This window comes from Athene cunicularia, assembly GCF_003259725.1.
Source record: "Athene cunicularia isolate RWA chromosome 12 unlocalized genomic scaffold, athCun1 chr12_part1, whole genome shotgun sequence".
NCBI lineage: Eukaryota > Metazoa > Chordata > Aves > Strigiformes > Strigidae > Athene > Athene cunicularia.
Window position 1 is genome coordinate 23,359,190 of NW_020799116.1, and position 23,075 is coordinate 23,382,264.

The 23,075-nt window shown below is 41.2% G+C and overlaps 1 protein-coding gene across 2 annotated transcripts in view; it reads right to left on the bottom strand.

Moving 5' to 3' along the window:
• Nucleotides 1-18,260, bottom strand: part of PHF2 (PHD finger protein 2) — a 65,673-nt gene extending 47,413 nt beyond the window's left edge. For both annotated transcript variants that reach the window (XM_026857763.1, XM_026857762.1), the window contains exon 1: nt 18,238-18,260. In XM_026857763.1, coding sequence (XP_026713564.1) covers nt 18,238-18,245 — 8 coding nt within the window. In that variant the 5' untranslated portion in view covers nt 18,246-18,260. The remainder of the gene's footprint in view (nt 1-18,237) is intronic.
• Between the last annotated feature and the right edge of the window lie 4,815 nt (nt 18,261-23,075).

A 23,075-nucleotide genomic window follows, 5' to 3' on the forward strand; every position in this document is an offset into this window, starting at 1 on the left:
GAAGGAAGGAAGGAAGGAAGAAAGAAAGAAAGAAAGAAAGAAAGAAAGAAAGAAAGAAAGAAAGAAAGAAAGAAAGCATTCCAAGCGCAGTGAAATGAGCTGTTTCTTGGATCTGCATCTCCTGTGATGTTCTTCTGGTGGCTGTTACAAAGTGAGCTCTGACCGGGGCTCTTCCATATATGCTCTCCAGTGTCTAAGGAGCAAACAGACAAGCTTTTTCCTAAGCAGAAGGATTTGTCTCATCTCATCAGACACATATCTTCCCAAAACATACAGGAATTTTTGAGACCTCAAGCCTGCCGTCAGGTATGGTTAAAGCTAAACAGTGAGTTCAAAAGTAATTTTGGAGAACAGAAAGACACACAGGTCAATGTCACTTCAGCAGGACGCCCAAGAGCACGCAGTGCTTGGAGAAAACCTGTATGTGCTGGCTTGGGCACACATGGGAGTGTCCAACACAGGGGACCTGTTGAACTAGGGCCTTAACAAGAGATAACCCTGACTGTACTGAATAGCTAGTATTTCCCATCACCTTATATATGCTCACCCTCAGTGCACTAGAAACGTAAATTTAGGGCGAAAGACCTCCTTTCCAAAGCAAACTGTATCTGCGTGGTCCCCATTAGGAGTACAGCAGTTTCAGCAGCATGTAAGGAAAACCTGCACTGTTCAACAGGTTGTTATGACGGTCTTTAATCTCAAAAAAATTACATAACATCTTTGACTCAATTTCTCCACTTGTAAAGCAATAATATTAATACCTGCCTGATAGCCTTGATGGCTGCTGTAGTATAATTAACAAATATTTGCTTGATGCTTTGAAGATGACCGTCTCTGTGCAAGTGCTGGGTTGTGCTACCTACATGCACAGCTTTTGTTTGAGGTTTGTCTCTACTGCCTGTAAAGTCTCCTTTGGGAATTTACAGACAAATGTTTTCCCTTGTGACATTAGCCTTTCCTGGGCTTCACAACTTCATGCATTTTCACAGTTCCTTTTTTAAACTAAAATTTACATTTGGGTTTCCACAATTCTGGGCCCAACACTGGGACTTATATAAAGCAAACACACTGTGTATTTGAAACAGGAAGAATTACCCTCCTCCAGCTTATAAAAATCTTGAAAAGGCTTCTTCTCTATTCTACACAATTTTGACCATGTTCCTTCAACCTGAAGAGGTTAGAGGAAAAAGCAGGAGAAGGTGCAGGCACTACAGCCAGCAGAGACTTACTGCTGGTGACTGCATACCGTCTAAGGGATGCTAACTAAGGACAAGCAACTATGGACTAACTATGGACTGCGCCTTAGTGGGGAAATGTCCACACGGCTATTGCCATCAGGCTACAAACACGTGCATACAGCATACACCAGGAATACCGTGCTAACACAGGACACATGTTCACGTTACTTGAACAGCACCCATGCTTCTGAATAGGTGCCTTGCCCATAAAAGCCACAAAATCATTCAAGTACTTGGAGGCTGGAGGCACAACACTTAAACAGTTTTATTCCAGCAAACAGGCACAACACTATCAGTCCTGCAGCTTTCTCCTGATTGTGTGTTAAAAGCAGGTGCAGCAGGTAAGAGCTGTGAAATATGCTCCAGCCCCCCCAGATCAGGAGGGCAAGGGGGGTCCCAGCCCTGGCTGGCCCTGGGTGTCCAAGTGGGATGCAAAGTCAGTGCCAGCACCCCAAAGCAGTCCCAAACCAGCCTTTCCCAAGACCCATCTCCAAACTCCGATGAAGAAAAGGGCATGAATGGGACCACTGCTAAAACCAGGGTGGACTGCAAGTGATGCTCTCCTTACTCTTTAAATATGCTTTTCCTTTGATGTGAAAAGCCTGGTCCCACCACCCTATCCAGAACCCAGAGAGAGGGCTGTGCTGCCTCAGAGTCACAGGGTGGGACATATTGCCATTTCTCCCTTATTTGGGAATTCTCTGGGGCATGGGGATGTTGCCCACTTTTTTTTTTTTATGTTTGCAATTGTACTAGAAGTTAATTGCTTGCTTATAAAGTAGGTGCCCTTTCCTTTTAGAAAGAGAGTAAATCTGTTTGTTACAGTCCAGTTGAGAAATGCCAACAGGATTGAATTACAGCAAGGAGCTGCTCTCTCTGCTGCTTCATCCCCGCACTTCAGCCAGTTGTACAAGTACTGCTGTCTTGGATAAACTTTGCTCTTTGGTTGACTGAACTGCATTTTGCAATTTTTTTTTTCCAAACTTGTTTGCAATTGTGGTATGCAGCAGAGAATTAGCCCTTTGGGAGAAAGCATGAAATACTTGACCTCTATAAAACTATTTGTAAAAGTGAGTGAAACTGGGACCTCCCTGAAAAACAAATGCTAACATCAACTAAGCCAGCTGTAGAGTATTTTTGTAATTACAGTGCTGAGGGACTTCAGGGATGTTACTGGCCAGTGCAGGTGCTTGGCACCTCCTTGATTAAGACATAATAATCTGACCTGTTTCTGGTGTGAAGACCCTATCTCTGCAGTATGTAGGCATTCAAGCGTATAGTCCACCTACATGTTTACTACACAGCCATGTCTGCAAAGTGCTCAACATAAATCTCAAACCCCACTGATGTGAAATAATCAGCTGCTTGGGAGAGGGACTTGCTGCTCTTGCTGAAACTGGCAACCCACACCAAGCACTAGAGAGCAAAAATCACAGGCACAGTTTTAAAAACATGGATGGAACATTTTTCAGAGGTGCACCCCAAACTGCAAGGAAAGCTAAAATGAAAGTAAGCATAGAAACAAAATGCAGACATTTAGAACTTAAATTACATTCAGAGAATTACAGATTTTATATAATCAACAATATCCTGATTGTTCAAGACTGAGTCATAAACCAAGTTTAAAACCACCAGAAACAAATCATATTTAGCAACGTAGGCTATTATTATAGGATATATTTCCCTAAGGTATAATAGTTTTGTCTCTATTACACTGAACACTATTAATGATAATCTGTCCTCAGTTGCTATTATTGTGAACAGGTTAGTTGTTGTGGAAAAAGACATCCTGTTTTCTGAAGGCGTTATATCTGGTCCACTCGCTGAAGTCCCCAGTGATTTCTGTGATCTCAAGATTACAAAGGAAACAAAAGTTTAAAACACTCTGAAGAGTGTTACTATTTTTACATGGTTGCATTGCTGTTATTCACGGGCTTAAAATGCTAAACTACTCCAGTGGCTTAGATGCATAAAATCCATTTTCAGACCTACATTCAAAATACCATAAGAAAGATTCTTCTAAGTCGATGGTAAGAAGATGAGTCCTTAAAATACATTGCACACTACACCACTATTCACCTTAGGAAGGGACATGTTAGAAGAACTGTAATTTTGTACCCCAAAAGAAACAGTAAAAATCTATAGGGGGGGGGAGGTTTTTTTGTCTTGAAGTAAGCAGCTGAATAAAGCTGAAGAAAGGGGTGTAATTTTTAAAAGCATCCCTGAAGCCCAGGTCTGATTTTCATTAGTGATATTCACACTCAGAAGCCTCTGAGTCATATGTTAGCTACTATGTATTCTCATTAGTGAATGAACTGCATGAGGCATTTGGTGTTTACTAAATTTCCAGTCCCAGTTATGTGGATAGACAGTGAGCTCCACCATACAGCCATCTGACCACGAGTCTCCATCCCTCAGTCACAGTCCCCATACATTTCAGGCTCTGCAGAGCCAAGTTCCTTACAGAGCAGCACAGGTTTGGCTGCATTTTTCTTTCCTTCAATTGTGCAGTTGTATGTCAACTATGAGCCAGATTCTGGATGCTGTTCTAGTCTTTCTGGACTGTTCTTGGGGCACAAAGTACCAAAATATTGCTCTAGTTGTTCAGCTGACAATTTCTCCAGCACAGGGGAATGCCCCTGGGTGCCACAGAACTAGCCTGTGTTACCCAATTTCATATGAGGTAACAAAAGTGCTCAATAATGTATCAAACACAAGACTAATTTAATTTTCCATTCTTAAAAACATACAGTTCTCCCAACTGGAGCAATGTAGAGAACCACAATCTTCACGTATTTAACATATAGAAAGAGGACTGGAGTTCCAGTGAGCTGTTACAAAACTATCTCTTTATCTCTTTTAATATCATGTTTAGCTAATGTAATTACTTAAAAGTGCTTTCCCAACCTTTGCTCATCTGTAGAGTCCTGTATGTTTTCCTGACATCCTCCATAAAGTAAATTTAAGCCTACTGACATCAGGCTCTTAGATCAAAAGTCTGTCAAAAATGGACAATGATTTCAAGAGGTTCCTGGAACATGCTGAATTAGAAGACTCTTTTTTCTGACACCTGGAGAAACTCAAAAAGGTATGAAACAGTCTAGGTTTTGGCCAGCTAATCTTATAGGAAAACAGAAGCAACTCAAAAGCTGTTTTAATTAGGAGTGCAACCATACCAGCACATTCATTAAGGTACAAACACAGACACACAGAGATGTCAGTGCCTGAACCCAACAGTGTCAATATGCCCTCAGCTATGCAATCTGGATATTCACAGGTGTGCTAACATGACCCCATTGTAGCATAAAATTTACCTGTCCAAATGAATACTTTTAATTACCAACAATCTGTCCTGTTTACTTGACAACAACTTAACAGTTGTCAACAACTTGATGGTACTACAGTTTAACATGGTAATACTATTTTCTCAACAAACTACCCCAATTTGAAGTTAATAAATTTGCTGTACTAGTTTTATTGTGAAGTGTTTTCCTGGTGCACTCAAGACCGCTTTGTTATTGCAGCAGCTCTCTGGGATTTAAACTCAAATCAACACACAGTCCACACCTTCCTTCTGGCCTGGCTAATCTCTCCTTTGCATGCCAAATTCCTCCTTGTTGCAAGAACCAGCCAACATCACCCTTCTCACACAGTTATCAAGAAAGCCTCCAGGAAGAGCTGAGACAGTATTTTACAAATATCAACTTGCATAAGAATTGAGTCTTCCTGGTTCTGTATTTAACCCCCCACTGCACTTAGGAACCACAAATCTTGATATGAGGTGTTTCGTGTCAGGAACTCATGGAAGAAGCATATTCTAGAGTTATGTTTGAGACTATCCCCAGATAAGGTACTTAACTTGTAAACTGGAGATTTTGCACAACCTGAATCTAAGACTTCACCTACACCTAGCAGTTATACTTGTGCAATCATGATATACACACACATAAACAGACTTCATGATCTGCAGAGTGTCTTCATGCCGTAGTTACCAGGTGAAGTTACCTGGAGGTCTTCCTGACCCCCGCTGCAGACACTGGATTTCAAGAGCTTCACCTACTGCTTCTCTGCAAAGGCTGGAATCAAATGACTCTCTTGAGTCTGATTACAGGGCGGCAGGCAGCTTGTTCAGGTGATGGAACAATAGAGCTTCAACAGCCAAGGCTCCGCTCAGGCTCAGTAACCTCCAGCAGAGCCATCACACCGGGGCAGCGCTGCACCCAGGGCACCCGGGGCCAACTCTGCCTCAGCTCCTGGGGAGGTGGAGCAGGCAGATGGCTGTCGCTGCACTGTGAAGCAAGGGTGGAAGAAGGGGGGAAACCGCAGCCCGCTTATCTCTTCGGCAAAACTGCACCTGGTGCTTGTGCAGCTGCACGCCTTGCAGCACCCTCACTAGCACCAGAGCCTGGCGCTGCTCAGCCCTGGCCCTTGGCAGCACTGCCCTGCGAGCCATAATTAGCTCCACTAGCCTCATGCATGCTCAGACCTGCACTTCTGTTCCCTCCAGGAGCAATGACAAACTGTAAGTAGTGGCTAAATAACCTCCTGAAAGCAAGCACTGTTTATTTAAAATAAACCTCCCTCCAAACCAGGTGCACACCTATCTTTCCCAAACTGTTCCTATAATGTCCAAGAAGCTGTCTCCCTGTGTAACTTGAAAGTCACCGCTGTTCTGCTCATAAGAAGGTGTTTCAATGGGTTTAAAGTTCTTTTGATCTCTAAGTCCTCAGATGGCAAAACATGGCCTGAAAGAAAAAAATCCTTTGAGCAAACAACTGGCCTCTTATTTTTCAAGGGTGCACTTGGGCATGCCAGGGTGTCCTGGGTTACTCTTCTACAGTCTTCTCTGAAGATAAATTAGTACAGCTGTTGAAAAATTCTGACAACCCAATAACTTCTCACTTATTGATACTATTATTAAAAATAATTATTAATAAATCAATGGAGATCCTCTTCTCATCTGTCACAGTTTGGTCAAACCAACCAGGATACATTTAACTTTGAATATTGAACATGTTTGACATAACTGTTCAAAATCCACAGTCTTTCAAGTTATTCTGGAAAGTAAGAAGGTTGAAGAATGACTGGGCATTCAATGAAAAGGTTAAGCTCAGCTTTGCAGCCCTGACAATAGTGGAGGCTATGACTCCATTGCAGGTGGGTATCAAACCAGCCTAGGACCCTGCGTACCTACAAAGGGCTCTGAGTGTGGTGAAGCCTGGGGTACTTGCTGCTCATGCTGGTACTCACGCTGACCGATCTACAACTGCTGCTGGTGAGCTTACATACACCTCAGCCTGGCTGGAGTGAAGCCACTCCTGAGGGTCCATGTTCTGGAAATCTAGTACTCTTGGAGACACAGGTAACTTTCTACATTTCCAAATGCTAACCCATTCCTTCCTCATAGTCCCCAAGAACCCCAGTATTTCATGAGGAAAATAACATCTTTTTAAAGATGGTTGTTCATTAAATTGCAGGCAGCAATATAAACACTGTGGATGCCCTTCCAGAGAAACAACAATCTTTATCATAAGCAGCATGACAAGCACTCTAATATACAGCTCACCGTCCTGTCACAGGTGTCTCTGTGCTCATTTCAGCATGCTACAGGTCACTAATTACTGCTTTAATTTTCAAAACATTCCCTTAAAAAAGGTAAGCAATTCACCAAGAAAACACTGGTCGTCTTGGCTTAGGTGTGCACGCCAATAAATCATTTCACTCTGCAGTCCATGTTGACTGAAGCTCTATCTTGGTTTGGATTCGAGTAACTTCTTCAATGCAACTGGCTTTGGTATTAGGAATGGGTAGCAAGGAACAGAGGCACAGCCTTGGATGCCACCCCCTGCCACTGAATACCTAAGCAGTTCCTTACTTTTGTACTCCGTGAGAAGCTAAGAGGCAGAGAAACACAATCCTGCTTTTCCAAAGCAACAGTATGAGACAAGCAGAGATGTAATCTCACTCTCACTCTTGCTTTAAGCAAAACATGTAAATTTACAAAATGAAACAGTACCAAAGAGACAGGAAGCCCATGTAGAAGACAAAATATTAACATAAATAAACTGTAAAACACCTGTACACAGCGATTCATACAAAGAATTTGAGATGTGTGTTTCTTGTGCGTTCTATCTTCTAGACACCAGTGTCATGGCACCATAGAAACAATACATTTCCAATTACCAAAAAAGTGTTAAGTTAAAATGCCCTGCAAAATGCAAACTCACACAAAAATGTTAATAATCTGAGACAATTTCTGCTCTTGGAGTCCATCCTCTTCTATGCATGTGTGAGCTGAATTTGGATCTACTTATGTCTTATTAATAGAAAGAAACCTAAACATAAATAAAGAAAAACAAAAAAAGAAAAACACCTGTATTCAGACAAGGTAAAAGCATACAGTATACACAGATCTACCCCATGTCTTCTCATGACTCTATGTTTTATTCTCTGCCAAATACTTTTTTCCTGGGTTTCAGAGGAAGTTCTATCTTACAGTCCCTTTTGTCACATTAATAGTCAAACCAACTTTTGCCTCCAGTTTAGCTTGGGATTAAGTTGTATGGTTTTTTGGGGTTTTTTTTAAATCACTACAAGGTACTTTAGTTTCCAGAACATAACTCTATAAACTTGGTTCCTATGACATCAGCAGTGGAACTTGTCAAAGTGATCACCTATCCTCTCAAAACTAAAAAAAAAAAGAATTAAAAATCACTTCTATATCTCTTCACCACTGGAGACACAGGTACATCCATATGTGTATAAACCTACATAGACAGACACAAAAACCATTTTCATGTAACTAGTTTTGATTCTACTCCATGAAGTCCACCAGAAAATTACTATTGATTTTATCTGGGAGATGCTCAGAGGCTACCATATTTGAAAGGAACCGAAGAATCTAAGCTAATACATACAGATGACAGACATTAAACTGCTTGTTGTGGCCCATCCAGGGACAGGACTAGTCCCATCCACCCCAACATGTACTGCACTGCACCACTGACAAGACTTGGAGGCAGAAGATACAGGATCAATGTATTAGCCTCAGTTTTAGTCAGTAAGATTGTAAATATTAGCAACATAGAATGCTCATCACTTAACATTTATGCTAGTTGCAGTCTGGGGTTAGAGACTGACACAGCAGAAGTGGCAGATGGAGGAGATGTAAGAATAAATCATCAGATACATCAGTTATTGACAAATTCAGTCCCCGAATGATGCAGTCCTTCAGCACGTACTCACCACTAGTTTCAAACAGAAGGTGAAGTGCAGTTCTGTAAGAAAATTTTGCACAGTCTGGGCCTTCAACTGCAGCGTTTTTCTACTGAGTAGCACTTGTATGAGGCATAACTCTCCAAGCAGCAATGCTTATGTCCTTGTTTAAAGTTCAGCTGTGCTCCCCCACCCCTTAAATAACAGTACAGTGGGATTTGGATAAGGATGATGAAAGTTCTCCTCACTGTGCTTGGTAAGAAGGGGCTAAATGTTGCAGATCACCATCATATTTAAAGAGAAAAATGAGCCTGTAGTACAATAATTCAACCAAGCTGGAAAGCTTAGCCACTGTGGTGTCAACCACATCCCATTAAAGCCTATACGATGACCTGGCTGTGATGACTACCACAGCCCAAGCCTTCTGTTGAGGATGATTTGTGAGGTTTGCAAGATCAGTATAGGTCTACACTACCCCTTTGTTAATGCGATGTGCCCTGAGGTCTCTGCCTCGTAAATGTCGTTGCCATCACTTGAATTCCTATAACTTCACTGAAACACAGTTCAGGATGGCAAAGGTTTTTAAGGAGTGAGTGGGCCATCTGCCTTCTCTGTGTGTTGAATTCAATGCCTGTGGAGAAAATCTGACAGCTAGTATTTCTTAAAATCAAGCAGTCCTGATCTCAGCTTGCAATTAAATTATAAAAGCAGAGATGTGTATCATCAACACTTTTTCAGATCCACCAAGAAAACAATGATGTCTTCCTTCAGTTCTTATTGTTGGGTCTTGATGAACCATTCATTGTTCTGGAGCTGATGAGGGGAGGTCTGGTCTTGATCAAGACAACTGAGACCAAAACAAAGCCAAGGGTCCACCTGCAAGACTGAACCTCAGAGTGAAGGTCCCTCAAAGCAAGCTATGCTTCAGAAAGGGCAATGCCCATGGGCAGGGCCCTGCCAGCCATCTGCCAGGCAGGCAATGGCTGCTCGCAGCACGGCACCAGTCCTTTCCAAACGGCATGTGCTGAGGGCCCCTGAAACAAGTACAACAATGTACGGCTGGTGATTTTGTGCTTTGCCTTGTTATAAATAATAAGGTTACATTTTCTTCATAGATCTTTTGATTTTTTCCCTTTGGGAGACTTGCAGGTTTTAATGGCATTAATTCCTATTTGCCAACCTTGTCCATATAAATGAGGATGTTCATTAAATTAATGTTAAGCGACGAGCACTATAATTAGGACACATTTAAAATGCAGCACATCTAAATCAATCCAAGATGTTCTCTTTTTTATTAAAATAATTCGAAGGAGGCTTACTGTTTAGTTTAAAATGAATGATATTTTCCAAAAACCTCTTCCCACTAAGGCAACATACGAACCAAGGTGCTAGACCAGAGACTGGCTCTTTCCAGTTGAAATTTTTTCACATGCTCTGGGGTATGACATCGTTCATTAGCTATTATATTGAGTTTACTGTGTAATTTTTTTTGTCACAGACAGCAGTAAAGAAAGAAAGGAAAACAAAGAAACATGAAATAGTGGGCTGCACATAACTAAAACAGTTGTGATTTTGAGAAGCAAAATGTAACATCACAACTTTGATGAGAAGTTGCCTCGGTTACAGCACTTGTAGTTTATTTTATCTCTCTAGGAACAGAGGCTCATTGAGGACACATTAGTCAGACACACCACCCTTGAGAAGGTATCAGCTAAGGTAAGTACACCAGAAATATAACAACTTCAACCCAAGGGCCAATTAATTCCTAGAGCATCCTTTGCTGAGGGGTCTCCATGGACGAGATGCCTCAGCAGTGCAACAAGCCATCCATGTTTGCCATTTTAGGCCAGACTGTTTGCAGCTGCAGACCAATTTTAATCTTTGAATACAAAAGTTGCTCGATGGGGCTCATTGACCAAAAACTGCAGAAAACCTATGGCAGACTTAAGAAGCAAATTCAGCTCTTCCAATTCCTACTGCTGAAAGACAACTCTCTCATAATAGACCAACCACAAATAAATTTAGGCTGAGAAGAAGGTTTCTAAATAGGGGGTGGGTGTGAAAAGTGCCAGATGAGGCTCTTTTCCCCCTTGTGATTTTATATCAAATCAAAATTCTATTTCATGTCACTGTGATATAATTTAAAATAATTAGAGGTTTAGAGATTGACCCCGATGTTTAGTCACAAAATTCCAGCTGACTGCAGTGTCAGTCATCTGGGTGACATCAAGGGCAACACCTTGAAGAGGTCACCTTTACCAAAGACAACACAGGGAGAAGGGCTTATGCAATTTTTTTTTGCACATCAGCATAGCCACATCTATACCCAAAATTCATCATCTTCCTGTGACAACTGGATAATCAGATCCTGATTCCGTTTTCAGCCACACCAGGCTGTCAATGTAGGACCATGCTAATTGAAATCAGGGGACTCATCTAAATCCAGCTGGGATTAGAATATATATTTTACTATTTCACAGTTTCATTCCCAAATCTGTGCCCTAGTTACGAAGTTGGTCTTTGAGTTTCTTTGCTTGACTGTTGCACTCTTGCCTTGTCTTCTGGCAGTGCCAGCCTGGGTCAAACCCTCCACCCTCTGCCACATGCAGTACTTGCACGGCACAGGACATCTGTGGGGATAACTTGTTACCATGCCAAGGATTCACTGTGGATCACATAGCCTGTTTGTTGGAAAAAGTGCTCGGCCCTGTGTGATTACAGCTGTTCTTCCCCTTCTCCTTACTGGATTTCCCAAAAGTAGATGGGAAAGAAGCCAAGAGGGAAGGAACAAGAGAAAGAGGTGGTGGTAAAAAGCAGGAACAAAACAAAACTCAAGGAAACAACTGCAAAACTAGAGTGAAATAAAACCAAAAGGTCAAGAAGCACATTAAACAACACAAAAATAACCCTCCTCTCAAAATCACCCTCTTATTTTTCAATTTATTCCTTGTGTAACCCAACTGAAAAAAGGGGCACTGGTCCACAAAAGAATCTGGCCACACACAGTACTAAAACTTGCATTTTTTTCCAGGCTGTGTGGACATCAGGAAATTGCAGGGAGCAATTTCCTAGAAGTGCTCATCACGACCTCGTAGCTGGGGAAGGTTACAAAGCCCAGTGTGCTGGCTGGCAGACCATGTACACAAGCGTTCAAAAGCGCTGCACTGTATCTGGGCTCTACTACAAAGGATGTTGATGAGGGCAAGGAAGCTCCCCGCTTCAGGGTGTAAGCTGAGAGCCTGCAGGTGTGCAAAAGAGAATTGGTTGCACACGTTTTTTCTCTGTTGCTTGCTTTCTCTCTCCCGCTTCTTTTGCCAGTTACCTTCTGTTCTTTACATATGGTTTTCCATTTCATCTTCAACTGATGTGCCAGGTGTTAGCTAATGGACGCAAAACAGATACCAGCCAAGACAGCCTGTCTGACTCAACATGACAGCATCTCAGTTCCTCTGTTACAAAATATGAAGGAGATACACCTGAACTGACCATTTTTAGCACTCTGCAGAAGAATTCAAAAGTAAATCAAGAGGAGTGGGCTGCACACCTCCTGCCTCCCTTTGCACACATGCTCCAGTGATACCCAGGAGCAGCGCAGGGTCCCTTCTCCCCATCCTGGTGGCACTCATCTGTGTGACCAACACAGCATTCCCTCCACACAGGGACCCAGGTAGGGCTCTTGACCCAGCAGTCGAGACAGATGCAATAACCTCAATAACAGCAATGTAACAGGAACCAGTAAGAAAAATCTGAACTACCTTTTAAATCAGCAAAAGAGGCCTGATCCAAATTCCATTAGATCAGTAGGAATTTTCCACTAAAATAAATAGGTCAGCATTACCTGAAGTTTTAGATAATGGGCCCACAGATCAGCAACAGAATGAACACCTAATGTAATCACTCTTCATAGATGTTTTCAGACGCAACTTTTCAATCTTTTAAGATTTATATTAAGCAACATAGACAAAGAGAGCATGAAACCCCCACACATACTTGTACCTCTACTAGTGACAAATGCTGAAATCTCTGCAAACGTGTTTGTTCTCTTGGTGATCCTCTCTGTGTGTTAAAGACAAAAATAGTAGTGAAATATAATTTTTATTAATCAAACTTGCATTCACAATCACTAAATCAGCTTCCAAAACCACAGCATAAGGATGGGTCTTCTCTACTTAAATTTGTCCCTTCCAGTCCTGATTAAGATCTTAGAAAAAAGGCCATCAAGTACTGCAAGACCTAGGATTAAAGCAGTAAGAAACTCAATTCCCATGTGTGTGTCTGCAGCATATTTCAGTTTGTTCAGGTAAAAGAGCTTAATGATTGTCCAGTAGTATCCCACGGGATGGAAATGTTCTCCTAGCCTGGAACCTCTCAAAGCACCAAAATGTTTCTGTTTATTTCTGCAGGCACTAGTTGTCCCTCCTGTGTCAAATACTTTTTTTCTCAATAGGCCTAGCCTACTGCTTTACACATGTGATGACACACACTGTTTGAATCCAGGTTTTGTTGGCTCTATATATATAAAACTAAAAAACTTCTGCCTTTGCCTCCTACATGTGAGCCAAGTGGTTCTTGTTGGTAGCAGTGATGCATATACTTTTCCAGGAAACAAAGAAATAGTAAAAGAATACTGTGAAAAGGAAGGTCTCATCTGCAAGAAAATGGACAGGTACTCTGGAGATCTGCATTAATGTGCATAAGTCATTTTCATAAAAATTACATTAAAATCTATTTTGGTTCTATCTTACTGATGAGAAGCACTGTTGAGGAGAGACTTCCTTCTAGTTTCAAACAGCACAGCAGACCTCAACCTCAGGTGAAGACTAGATGCAAGACTGCAAAAGTAAACAGTACACATATCTGTAGGGTCTCATAAAGTTCTCCCATTACAGTACAGATTCCTCATGTGTGACCTACAATCAGCAGAAACCATAGACCTTTGCAGTGCAAGACTGTAAATTACATCCTACTATTCATGTTGAGTTTGAGCAGAAACAACTCAGCTCCCAAAAATGACAGAGCAGAAAGAAGCACAGGAAGTCACTCAAGAAAATATTTTTGAGAGAGTAAATACGCTTGAAGTAGAGCACTTTGCCCTGGAATCTGAGGAGTGTTTCTGTTGTGTACGGAGGAGACTGGGCCTCTTTCAAGGACAGGTCATTTCATGCAGTGGCAGCTATTTCAAATGACACTCAACCCATTCTGCTTTGACTGAAGGAAAGCAGCAGCTTCACACTCTTTAACAAAGTACGTAGGTTTAGTGGTTGTTACCACTTTATCCCTCAGCTAATGTGATGTTCACCTTACAGGCACAATGCCTTCAAACCTGTCATACTCACAGGATACTCCTAATAAAAGTCTCTTTGTCAGCAGAATAGCTCCTCACACGAAGTTTGTTGATGGTGGAGATCTAAGAAACAAATGCAGTAAATACTGAAGCTTTCCCACTGAAGTCACTGAGAGCTTTACATGAGTAAAGAGCACTTGCAAGCTGAGTACTGGTCCTGGGGCTTGGTCTGGATTTAAACTCTTTGTTGATTTAGTAACAATAAATTAAAAACTGGAATCACTCATAAATCTGTCCTTTACCCTTCCTCCCTTCAGCTCCCAGCTCGCTACCATGTAGGCAACTCTCCAGATAGCCACAAATCCCCTGTCTATCTCCACACACAATTCAAAACTTCTATACAAAATCAGGTGTTGATCAAAACAAGTCACTATGTATCAGCTGAAAATAATCAAGTGATGAAGTGCATTCTCTAATATATCCTGAGAGTCAAGTGCAACTGTAAACAAAAAACAAGAGCAATGTACTCATTTCCATGTACACATTGGAAACCATAGGCTAATTTCTGCCCAGTGCAGAAGTAGGTAGGAAAGGGAATTGCCTTGGGGAAAAAACTGCATCTTTGCTATATTGTGATCAACAAAATTCCATGATGCTAGTGTCTCAGCACTACTTCTTCCTCACTCAATGCATCACCTCTGCCATTTCCCACTGCTCCATAAAAAGCTCCAGTATGCAGTCCATATGAAAGTTACTGTCAAAATAGTCTTATATTATAGCCACATAACAAAACCAACATAAAAGTTCTCCACAAAGAAGCACTGCAATTTAGCCTTCATTTGTTTTCATTAACAGGACACCTTCTGTGTGAATACAGGTCAAAATAGCTTTAGAAAAGTGTCCATTATTAACAAATGCCTTTTGTTCCTCAGCAAAAACAAACTGGTATTGTATAAATGAAATATTACATATCTTGGAAAAAAGGAAATCAATCAAACAAAAATAAATAAAGATTCTAGATCACAGCAATCTAAAGCTACTGCAAAATCAAATTCTCTGCCAGCATCATATTGTTAAGTGGCCTACCTAGAACTGGTGCATGCCAGCAATAAATGTATTTTCCAAAGCTGAAAGTCAGAAACTCAACCATCAGTAATACCACACTGTTTGGTTTCTTGAGACCCCACAGACCAAGGTCACAGTCTCAAGGTTTAATATAACACATCACACATCCACAATGGATGAGGAGGATGGACACTTTCAGCTATCTATCCATGATGTATGCAAGACCCCACTGACTACCAAGACTGACTCCAGTGGAAGACAAATCTGAGACCTGGAAGATACCAGCCCACCACAGCAGCAGACAGCATTGGGAACAATGCTTGATTTCACCCCCAGGCTTTCTTTTGCTCTCCCAAGGATTCGAAGATGAAAAGACTCTCTACCAGGGCTGCCACCTCACAAGTTACTGAGTAGGCAGCCACCTTCCTGGGAGAGCCCCAAGGTTGCCCCCAAGGATATGAGGCAGAAGGGACACCAAAAGGTGGGCTAAAACCAAGAACCGACCAGGGGGAGTGGGGTTCAGCTGAACCAGCTGAACTAATTTATTTCTCCTGTAATGCAGCACTGCAACATAAAATAGTTTAAGTACCACCTTGTAAAAACATATTCCCTATTTCTTGCCCTCTATGATTCTAGGAGTTAGCTTTTAAAACTAAGCACACACAAATAAACCATTGTGTAAAAAACCTTACAAATCAATGGCAGTCTTGCTATGACCCTGTCATTTTGTTTCTTCTTCCAACAAGAATGTTACTGCAAACACTACTGCAACCATGCCCCGGCCCCACAGTAAAACCAGCCATACAATATCCACAACTTATAAAAATATCTGTGACACTGGCCTATTATAAACTCACATTCGCAATCTGGTAGATCCCTCAGTAATTTTTAATTATGCAACTTGTCCTCCAAAAGCCATAGTACTCAGAGCAACACCGTTCCCTCGCACTGTAACTGTACTGGCACTAAACCCGACCACCACATGGCTCAGCTGGATGAGAACAACAGGGACATCGCACACACTGTCACTGGAGATGCCTGTGTCACTGCTCAGGGGGTCAGCATTTACTCCTGCTTTTGGCTGACATGCTGCCAGCATCCTGGGATAGGCAGGCATTAGATCTTGGCAGGATGTGGGCAATCAAGAGTGGCTGGAAGGTTTCCATTAGTACTCTGAGATGCGTCTCAAAGTAACTTGCTAGCTTTGGTAAACAGCAAGAAAATTTCCAGTTGATCAGCTCTGCCTAGCAATTAAGAGACCAACATGAATTTAAAGGCAAACTCCATACAGCTGAAAACAAAATTAGAAAAATATACATTAAGACACTCCAGCCAAAACACTGAACCATAATGCAGTGCTATTTATTTATAAAACCAATGTACCTTATACAAACCAAGTATGTTAGAATTATTAACAAGATCTTTGCCGTGTGCAAAATGTATTTTATGTTCTTGTCTTTCTAGCAGTAAGCAAGAGACCTGTGCTTAAACTGCTCTGTCCCCTTGTGCACATCTGAACTGCCAGCCCTCTGATATGACTGGTTGGGAGCAAGTAATTTTGCAGCCTGAAGACCAAGAGAACTTAACAGAAAGTTTAGACAATCAAATCCAACTGTTTGCAGAGAAAAACTTGCATTCTCTCTCTATACACTTGTTTCCTTTGAAAGACACATGGATCATACCTTCAGCTAATGTAAATTGGCCCAGCTGCACTAGTCAGCTGTAGCAGTCTGTACCCAGAAAAACCCAAATCCGATTTATTTTCCTTCCCACTTGTTTGATTTCCTACCCCCACTCCCGGCCACATGCACACAAACCCTTCTAGCACCCTTCCCCTGGCCGCACAGGGGCCACCAGCCACTCCTTGGCTCAGCAAGGAGACACACTCTCTGCAACACCAGCTCCTGTCTCATGCAGCCAGCCTGCGTGAGGTGCTGTGAACGAACCTCTGGCTGCCTACACACAGCACCATCACCAAATTTTAAACACGTTAATTTTAAACTCTTTCTGGGGTGCAAGCTGTGGGTGTGCAAGAGGAGGAGGGAGGAAAGAGAAGGACTGGCCCAGGTGGCTACAAGCGTGTCTATGTACTTTGCTCCCTGGGCATGGATAAAAAATGTCCAACAAACCTTGATTTATGAAAAACTGTGCTTGTCTATGATTTTCAACACCCACATTTTCAGTAGCGTAAAGCTGTGCCTCGGGCTGATCCTTCTCACTCTTGTTTTCTTTCGGGGAATAATTTTCAGTTTCTGTGGATAATTTAAGATAAAATCTCCATGCCTTTTGAATCAAGAATCAGAGAGGAAACAGGGCTTTCTCCCACTGCTCAAAAAGAGTTCAGATAATTTTCCTGTGCACAGATAACAAAATGGGTTTGAATTTCAACCTGGATGGACACAGCTGCACTTACATTTACATTGGTGAAGGTGGGTTTGCAAATAATCAAGCTCTGAAGAGGGGAAATATGTTTGAATCAGATGGTTTTAAGCTTACTGAAATTAGATAATGTCTTTGCCTTCCTGCACACCAGACTAAGGGCTCATTTATACAGAGCAATCTATGAGTAATTCTGCTGCTTAAATTACACTGGTATACGATCTTCTGGATTAAACATCTACATGGGAGGTCCATCAAGACTAAGTTTTAGTACTTCAGTTACTGAGGCTGCATAAATACTTCAAAATAAAACAGCCGATAACGGTCATAGTTGCTCTGCCGTTTGAGGAAACCTTTGAAAAGGCTCAGAAAACACTTCTTCCTCACACCAAGACCAGAGCAATTTTCACAAGCATTTGTGCACAAATATGATCCTAGAAAAGGGAACACTTTGCCAACCCCATCACCAAGACAGCCACTCTTTAAACAAATGATCAAATGCTTATTTCTCCAGCAGCCACCATGCGCTGTAATATGCAGAGAAAACCACTATTTTAGGAAGACAGAGTTTGCCATATTCCTTCTAACCACCCATCCACTGCATCGAGGATCTGGTCATTCTGCATATCACATACAAAGTCATAGGTACTGCAAGAGCACACTGGAGATGTGAGATATCCGTGGGTGATTAAACTACAGATAAATGTAAATAAACACGTTACAAATAAACTAAACAGCAGCAAAGCCCCAGGCAGCATCATTAGCGTTGTACAATAATAACCACTTGTACCAAAATATAAATATAATTTTGAGTACCTCATGAGTTTGACTTGCTTTAATTGCAATGTTCATTTATATAACTTACTTTTAAATCTGAGGTAACTTATAATTAGAATTTGTACAGGCATTGTTATGCTAAGATCTCACTAAAAATACACATCAACATTTGGTTGGTTTCATTCACAGTAACACTTTTATGTATTCTTTTGATATACATATATATTATATATATGTATTTATAAACACACAGCAGTCCTGATAGTAAACTTACATTACCTTTTCATGCTCTATTTTGCATGTCAGGCAATCTGGGCCAACCACTATGGGGAAGCTCCAACAATGAACTGATGGTATAACAAGGAGGGAAGAAGGAAAGGGAATGATTTTCACTGTCACATTTATGAAGAACTCACTATATTAAAACCAACAACAATACAATTTAAAATGATAAATTACTAACAGAACCCCCCAAACCATTCCTGACTATTTTTGTTGCTGAGTTGCATAACCTGCTTTTCTATCTTTACTTCATTAGCTTTCAGCACTTCAAATACATTTTTCAGAAGATTAACACCAGATTTCAAATGATCTAATTACAGCTTTATCATGTTTTATTCCTACTCCAACATGGTAAATAGGCTTTATATGCATATACGTACATCCGTGCTGTACTCTGAATGTCTTTCCTGTGCAGTTCTCTGCAACTCTGGCTGACTCACCTCAACAACACTTAACCAGGGTGACAATATACGATCCTTGTGCCCACACAATGCTCTGCACTGTCCCATTGCTGAAGACAGCCATTGTGGAGATGGTACATCTTCTCCCTTGATACAGCAAAGAGCATGTATGTCTCAGAATGATGAATAACATATGTGATGGTGGGAAAAAAAAGCAAACCTGCACATTTAGAAAGAAAAACATGGTAGTAATACTTATACTATCCAGAGGCATAAATTACATTGTTTTCCTAGGACCAGGCATTTTAATGAATTCTGACTAATCATTGCGCTGGTATAAAATGAAGTGTTGTCTCTATGTCCACAGATTCATAATGATTTGTTCCACCTGGTAATTCAACCCTGAACATAGACACTTCACTGGCTAACTGGTACTACTGGTCTCCTTCCTGGTCTGTAAAGGCATCAACTTCACTTTTACAAGCTGGGTGACATAACAGGTTGATGATAATGGATCAGTCAACAGGGCTTGATCCTGGGGACCCTTTTCTTCCTCTTGACTTCAGCAGAACCTCTATTTACTGAAACAGGTCGCAAGACACCACTGCTGGATTCCTTCTGTGTACTACATTGTATGGGGTTTGTTGTTCATCAGCAATTTTAGAGCACATACCTACACACCATATCAATATGCGTTGCAGTAAGTTGTTTGTTACAGCTTTCACAGCAGCATCTCATCCAAAGACATCATGCCTTGCACAAACCAGTAGCCCATTAGGCACTGTAGCAATGCAAACTCTCAGGGATTTGATAAGTGATTCCTTGAAAATGAATTCACTATCAATTAACATTACATTTTACAACACTGTTCTTTTAAGCTCTATTTTGGGATGAAGTCTTAGAGCTTGACTCAGCAAACACACAGCATTACTCTCATGACATGGAGGTGAACTGGAGCTTACTCATGTGAGAAACACAGCTTGACTGCAGACATGATTGCAGCAATGGGGATTTTGATTTCCCAAGGAGGGAACAGAGGTCCATGCTCATTTTAACCTAGGACGACATGTGGTGGGATTTACAAAACTGTTTAGCATACAATGGTCTAACCAAAAGCCAGAAAGAATTGCTGGTCTCAGCAGCTCATACTGAAGCAGGGCGATACTGAACACTGGTGAAAGTCATGCATGAAGTGTAAAGCTGAAGATTAAACAAACTTCCAGACTAACACTGTTACTCTGGAAGGAAAGTTTGCCTAAACTGAAATGTAAGCTAAACCAAAAAAACAGAAGGAAACAGACAGGGGTTTTCAAGGTTCTGGGCAAGACACCTGACAGAGTCAAACCTCCTCTGCACACATGGAAGAAAGAATTTGTAAACTCAGTAAGTATCAGAATTTGATTTAACCAGGCGTTTTAAACAGAACCATGTTCCCAGTTCCTCTTCTGGGAAACACGTGGCATTCTGCCTAGGATGGCACACATGGCCCAGAAGCAGCAGACCTGCCCAGCAGCCAAGACCACCACTCCCAGCACTGGCTGCTACCAGCACTTCCCAGGCTACACCTTTAACTCTTCTCTCTAAAAACAAAACAAAACAAACCAAACAAACAAAACCCACAACAAAACAAAACAAAAAAAAAACCCACCAAATCAAAGCAAACAAACAAACAAACCCCAACAACTTTAATTCAGCTGAAATGGACAAACAAAATAGCATCTCAATGAAGCTCTAAGCAACTTCCTACTCCTCATTCCCCGGTGTGACAATTTACTCCTATGTCCCTTTTAAAAAATCTCTTTGTTCACTACATTTCTGACATTGTTGCACAAGCCCATCTTGGCCAGCCAGAACAGATACAATCTTGTAATACTTTCTGTAGTCTCAGTGGAAAGCAAAATACAAGCTTCAAAAATGGTTATTAAGTTGCATTCATGTGCCATAACAGTCTTACTCTGTCAGTCAAACTAGAGGCATTTAAGATGATGCTTTTCTTCTCTTTTTATCAACTCTTTTATGTGCGTTTAAAAGCACAAAATGTTTAAAAATTTAAAAAGTAAATTTAAAATCAAATATAAGCAGCAACACTCAGAGTAACCTCTCTAAAACTGATTTACTTAAGGTTCATGTGGTGCCATTACTAGTAAATAATAATGGAGACACTCATTTGTTTCCAACGGGAAACACATGTTGCAGTCTCCTGTAATTTTTAGTCTATTTTCAAATTACTCCAACTGTGTTAGGAACCGCTAACTTCACATTTTTGCAACTAATTTGGTCCAAACTGACACAGGAACCCCTAAATATTACTTAATAACACATTTTTTGAACTGCAGAAGACCTAAAATACACAGCAATGTTCAGTGTCATTAGTAACTGAATGTGCTCTGGAGATTGCCCATTGTTATGGGTGCAATGTTATGCTGTTGCAAATTGCTATTTGCTTCAGCTGATTCAGACGTCTGCAAATCCACAAACACTTACTGCACACAATTTATGAAACAGATTTCCATTTACCAAAGAACTGTAAAAAAATGTAATCACGTTACATTTTGAGATGCGGATTAAACGTCTCCATAAACACAATGAATGGCTTTGATTGTTCATACACCTGGAGCTTCTGGGTCTTTCAGTCTACAGTAGTCAGCACATGGTACTGAGATTCAGCTATGCTTCTGCAAAGTCTTAGATGAAGTATTGTTTTCATCCTGATACATATTTCTAAGCACAATTAACATTATATTTATGTTTAACATTATGTATTAAAATTATAATTTTAAAATTATGTTGCACATATCAAGGCAGTACATTTACTGGAACTCGTATATAAAAAGAGTAGGAAGATGCAAACTGTTACCAATGGCACTTATTTCCAAAGCTACTTAAGTTACTATATGGGAAGTAATAGATTTTGTCTTTTTATCCAGACAGTTTTTATGCCTTTTTACAAACATGACATAAAACGTTAATATTGTTTCCCTGCTTGTGGTTTATCAGCACAAAATTAGAGTTCAGACTTACTCTCCTCAAAGGGAAAATCTTACCTAAAGAGTGAACGCTTCCAGTTCACACAGGATGGGTTCCCCTAAGATACTCCATCGTTCCTTAAATGACACTTTCTGTGAAATTTCTGTCCCCTTGAAAACCTTGCGTGAGCAAGACTGGGGACGGAGCCTGCTGCTCCCACAGGCATTTTGCCACGGGCTTTGGTGGGAAGGCAGAGGGCCAGTGCAGCTGAACCTCCCCTCTAGTAAACCCTGCCAGACGTGGTTTGCATTTAAAGCAAACAGTTCTGCTTTGAGCGGAATTCTGGAGCTCTGAAAACGCAAAGAAACACAAAATTCAGAAAGAACAAAGAAAAAGCAGCAGCAGCCAGCAGGTTTAAACTGTGACCACCAGCAGTCAGATGGGCTCTTCACTGTTAAATTCAGTTTAAGTGCTGTTCAGAAACACCTCCTTGAAGTTTACTTTTCTTCCTAACATCATTTGCCAAATCCCTCACCATGAAAATGCAGAAAAAATTATTCTGAATAGCACTTGTAGCAAGTACTTAGTATCTGTGGAAAACTTCCTTCTACTAAAGCATAAAATGATGACTCTGTTTGTTCTGCCTCCTCCAAAAAAAAACCCCAACCACCAAACACAAACAAACAAATAAATAAACCAACCAAAAAAAAAAAAAAAAAAAAAACCAACAACAAACAAGCGAACAAAAAACCCAACCAAACAAAAAAAGTGGTCTGCCCCTCCCTGAGGAAAGCCTCCCAGGAAAAAGCACAGGCTTGACAAATTAAAAACTTCAAAGTTTGGCTTGTCATTTCTTTAACATAATGGGTAAAAGCATCTCTTGATTACAAATGCTATGTTGAGTTGATAATTTCCTACTGTCCTTTATTTTGGAAGCATAAGGGAACAACTCCAACTACCGCTTATTCCAGCCTTTTGTGTATTTTTCAAATAGAATTGAAGCAATTTAATTTCAGCATTTTTAAAATGGAAAAATCTAGCCGTATTATAAAAAGTGACGTAAAATGTATATGAGTAGTTGGAGAGTTGGCGAGCAGCCTGGTAGTTATCTTGAAGATGACTTATACACACAGTGTAACAGCTTTATTTACCTCTCCAGGCTGCTTGTTCTGTCACACTCCCCCTCCTGCCCTCTTGCAAATTGTGGACGGTGGCTGCGCGGTGCAATGCCCTGGCTGGGCAGCAAGAGCACCTCACCCCCCCGGACTACCGCAGAGCATCTCACCCCCCTGGACCACTCCAGAGCACGGCGAGTGACGTGCACAGAGCCACAGTGTCCCAGTGCTCGGGCCGTCGGTGACTGGTGTTGGCAGCTGATGGGCGTTAAGAGCAGGCCCAGTCTGTAAGCAGGACCAGACCACGCTGCCAGTAACAAACTCGGTGCATGACTGAGCTTTCCCCCACTGC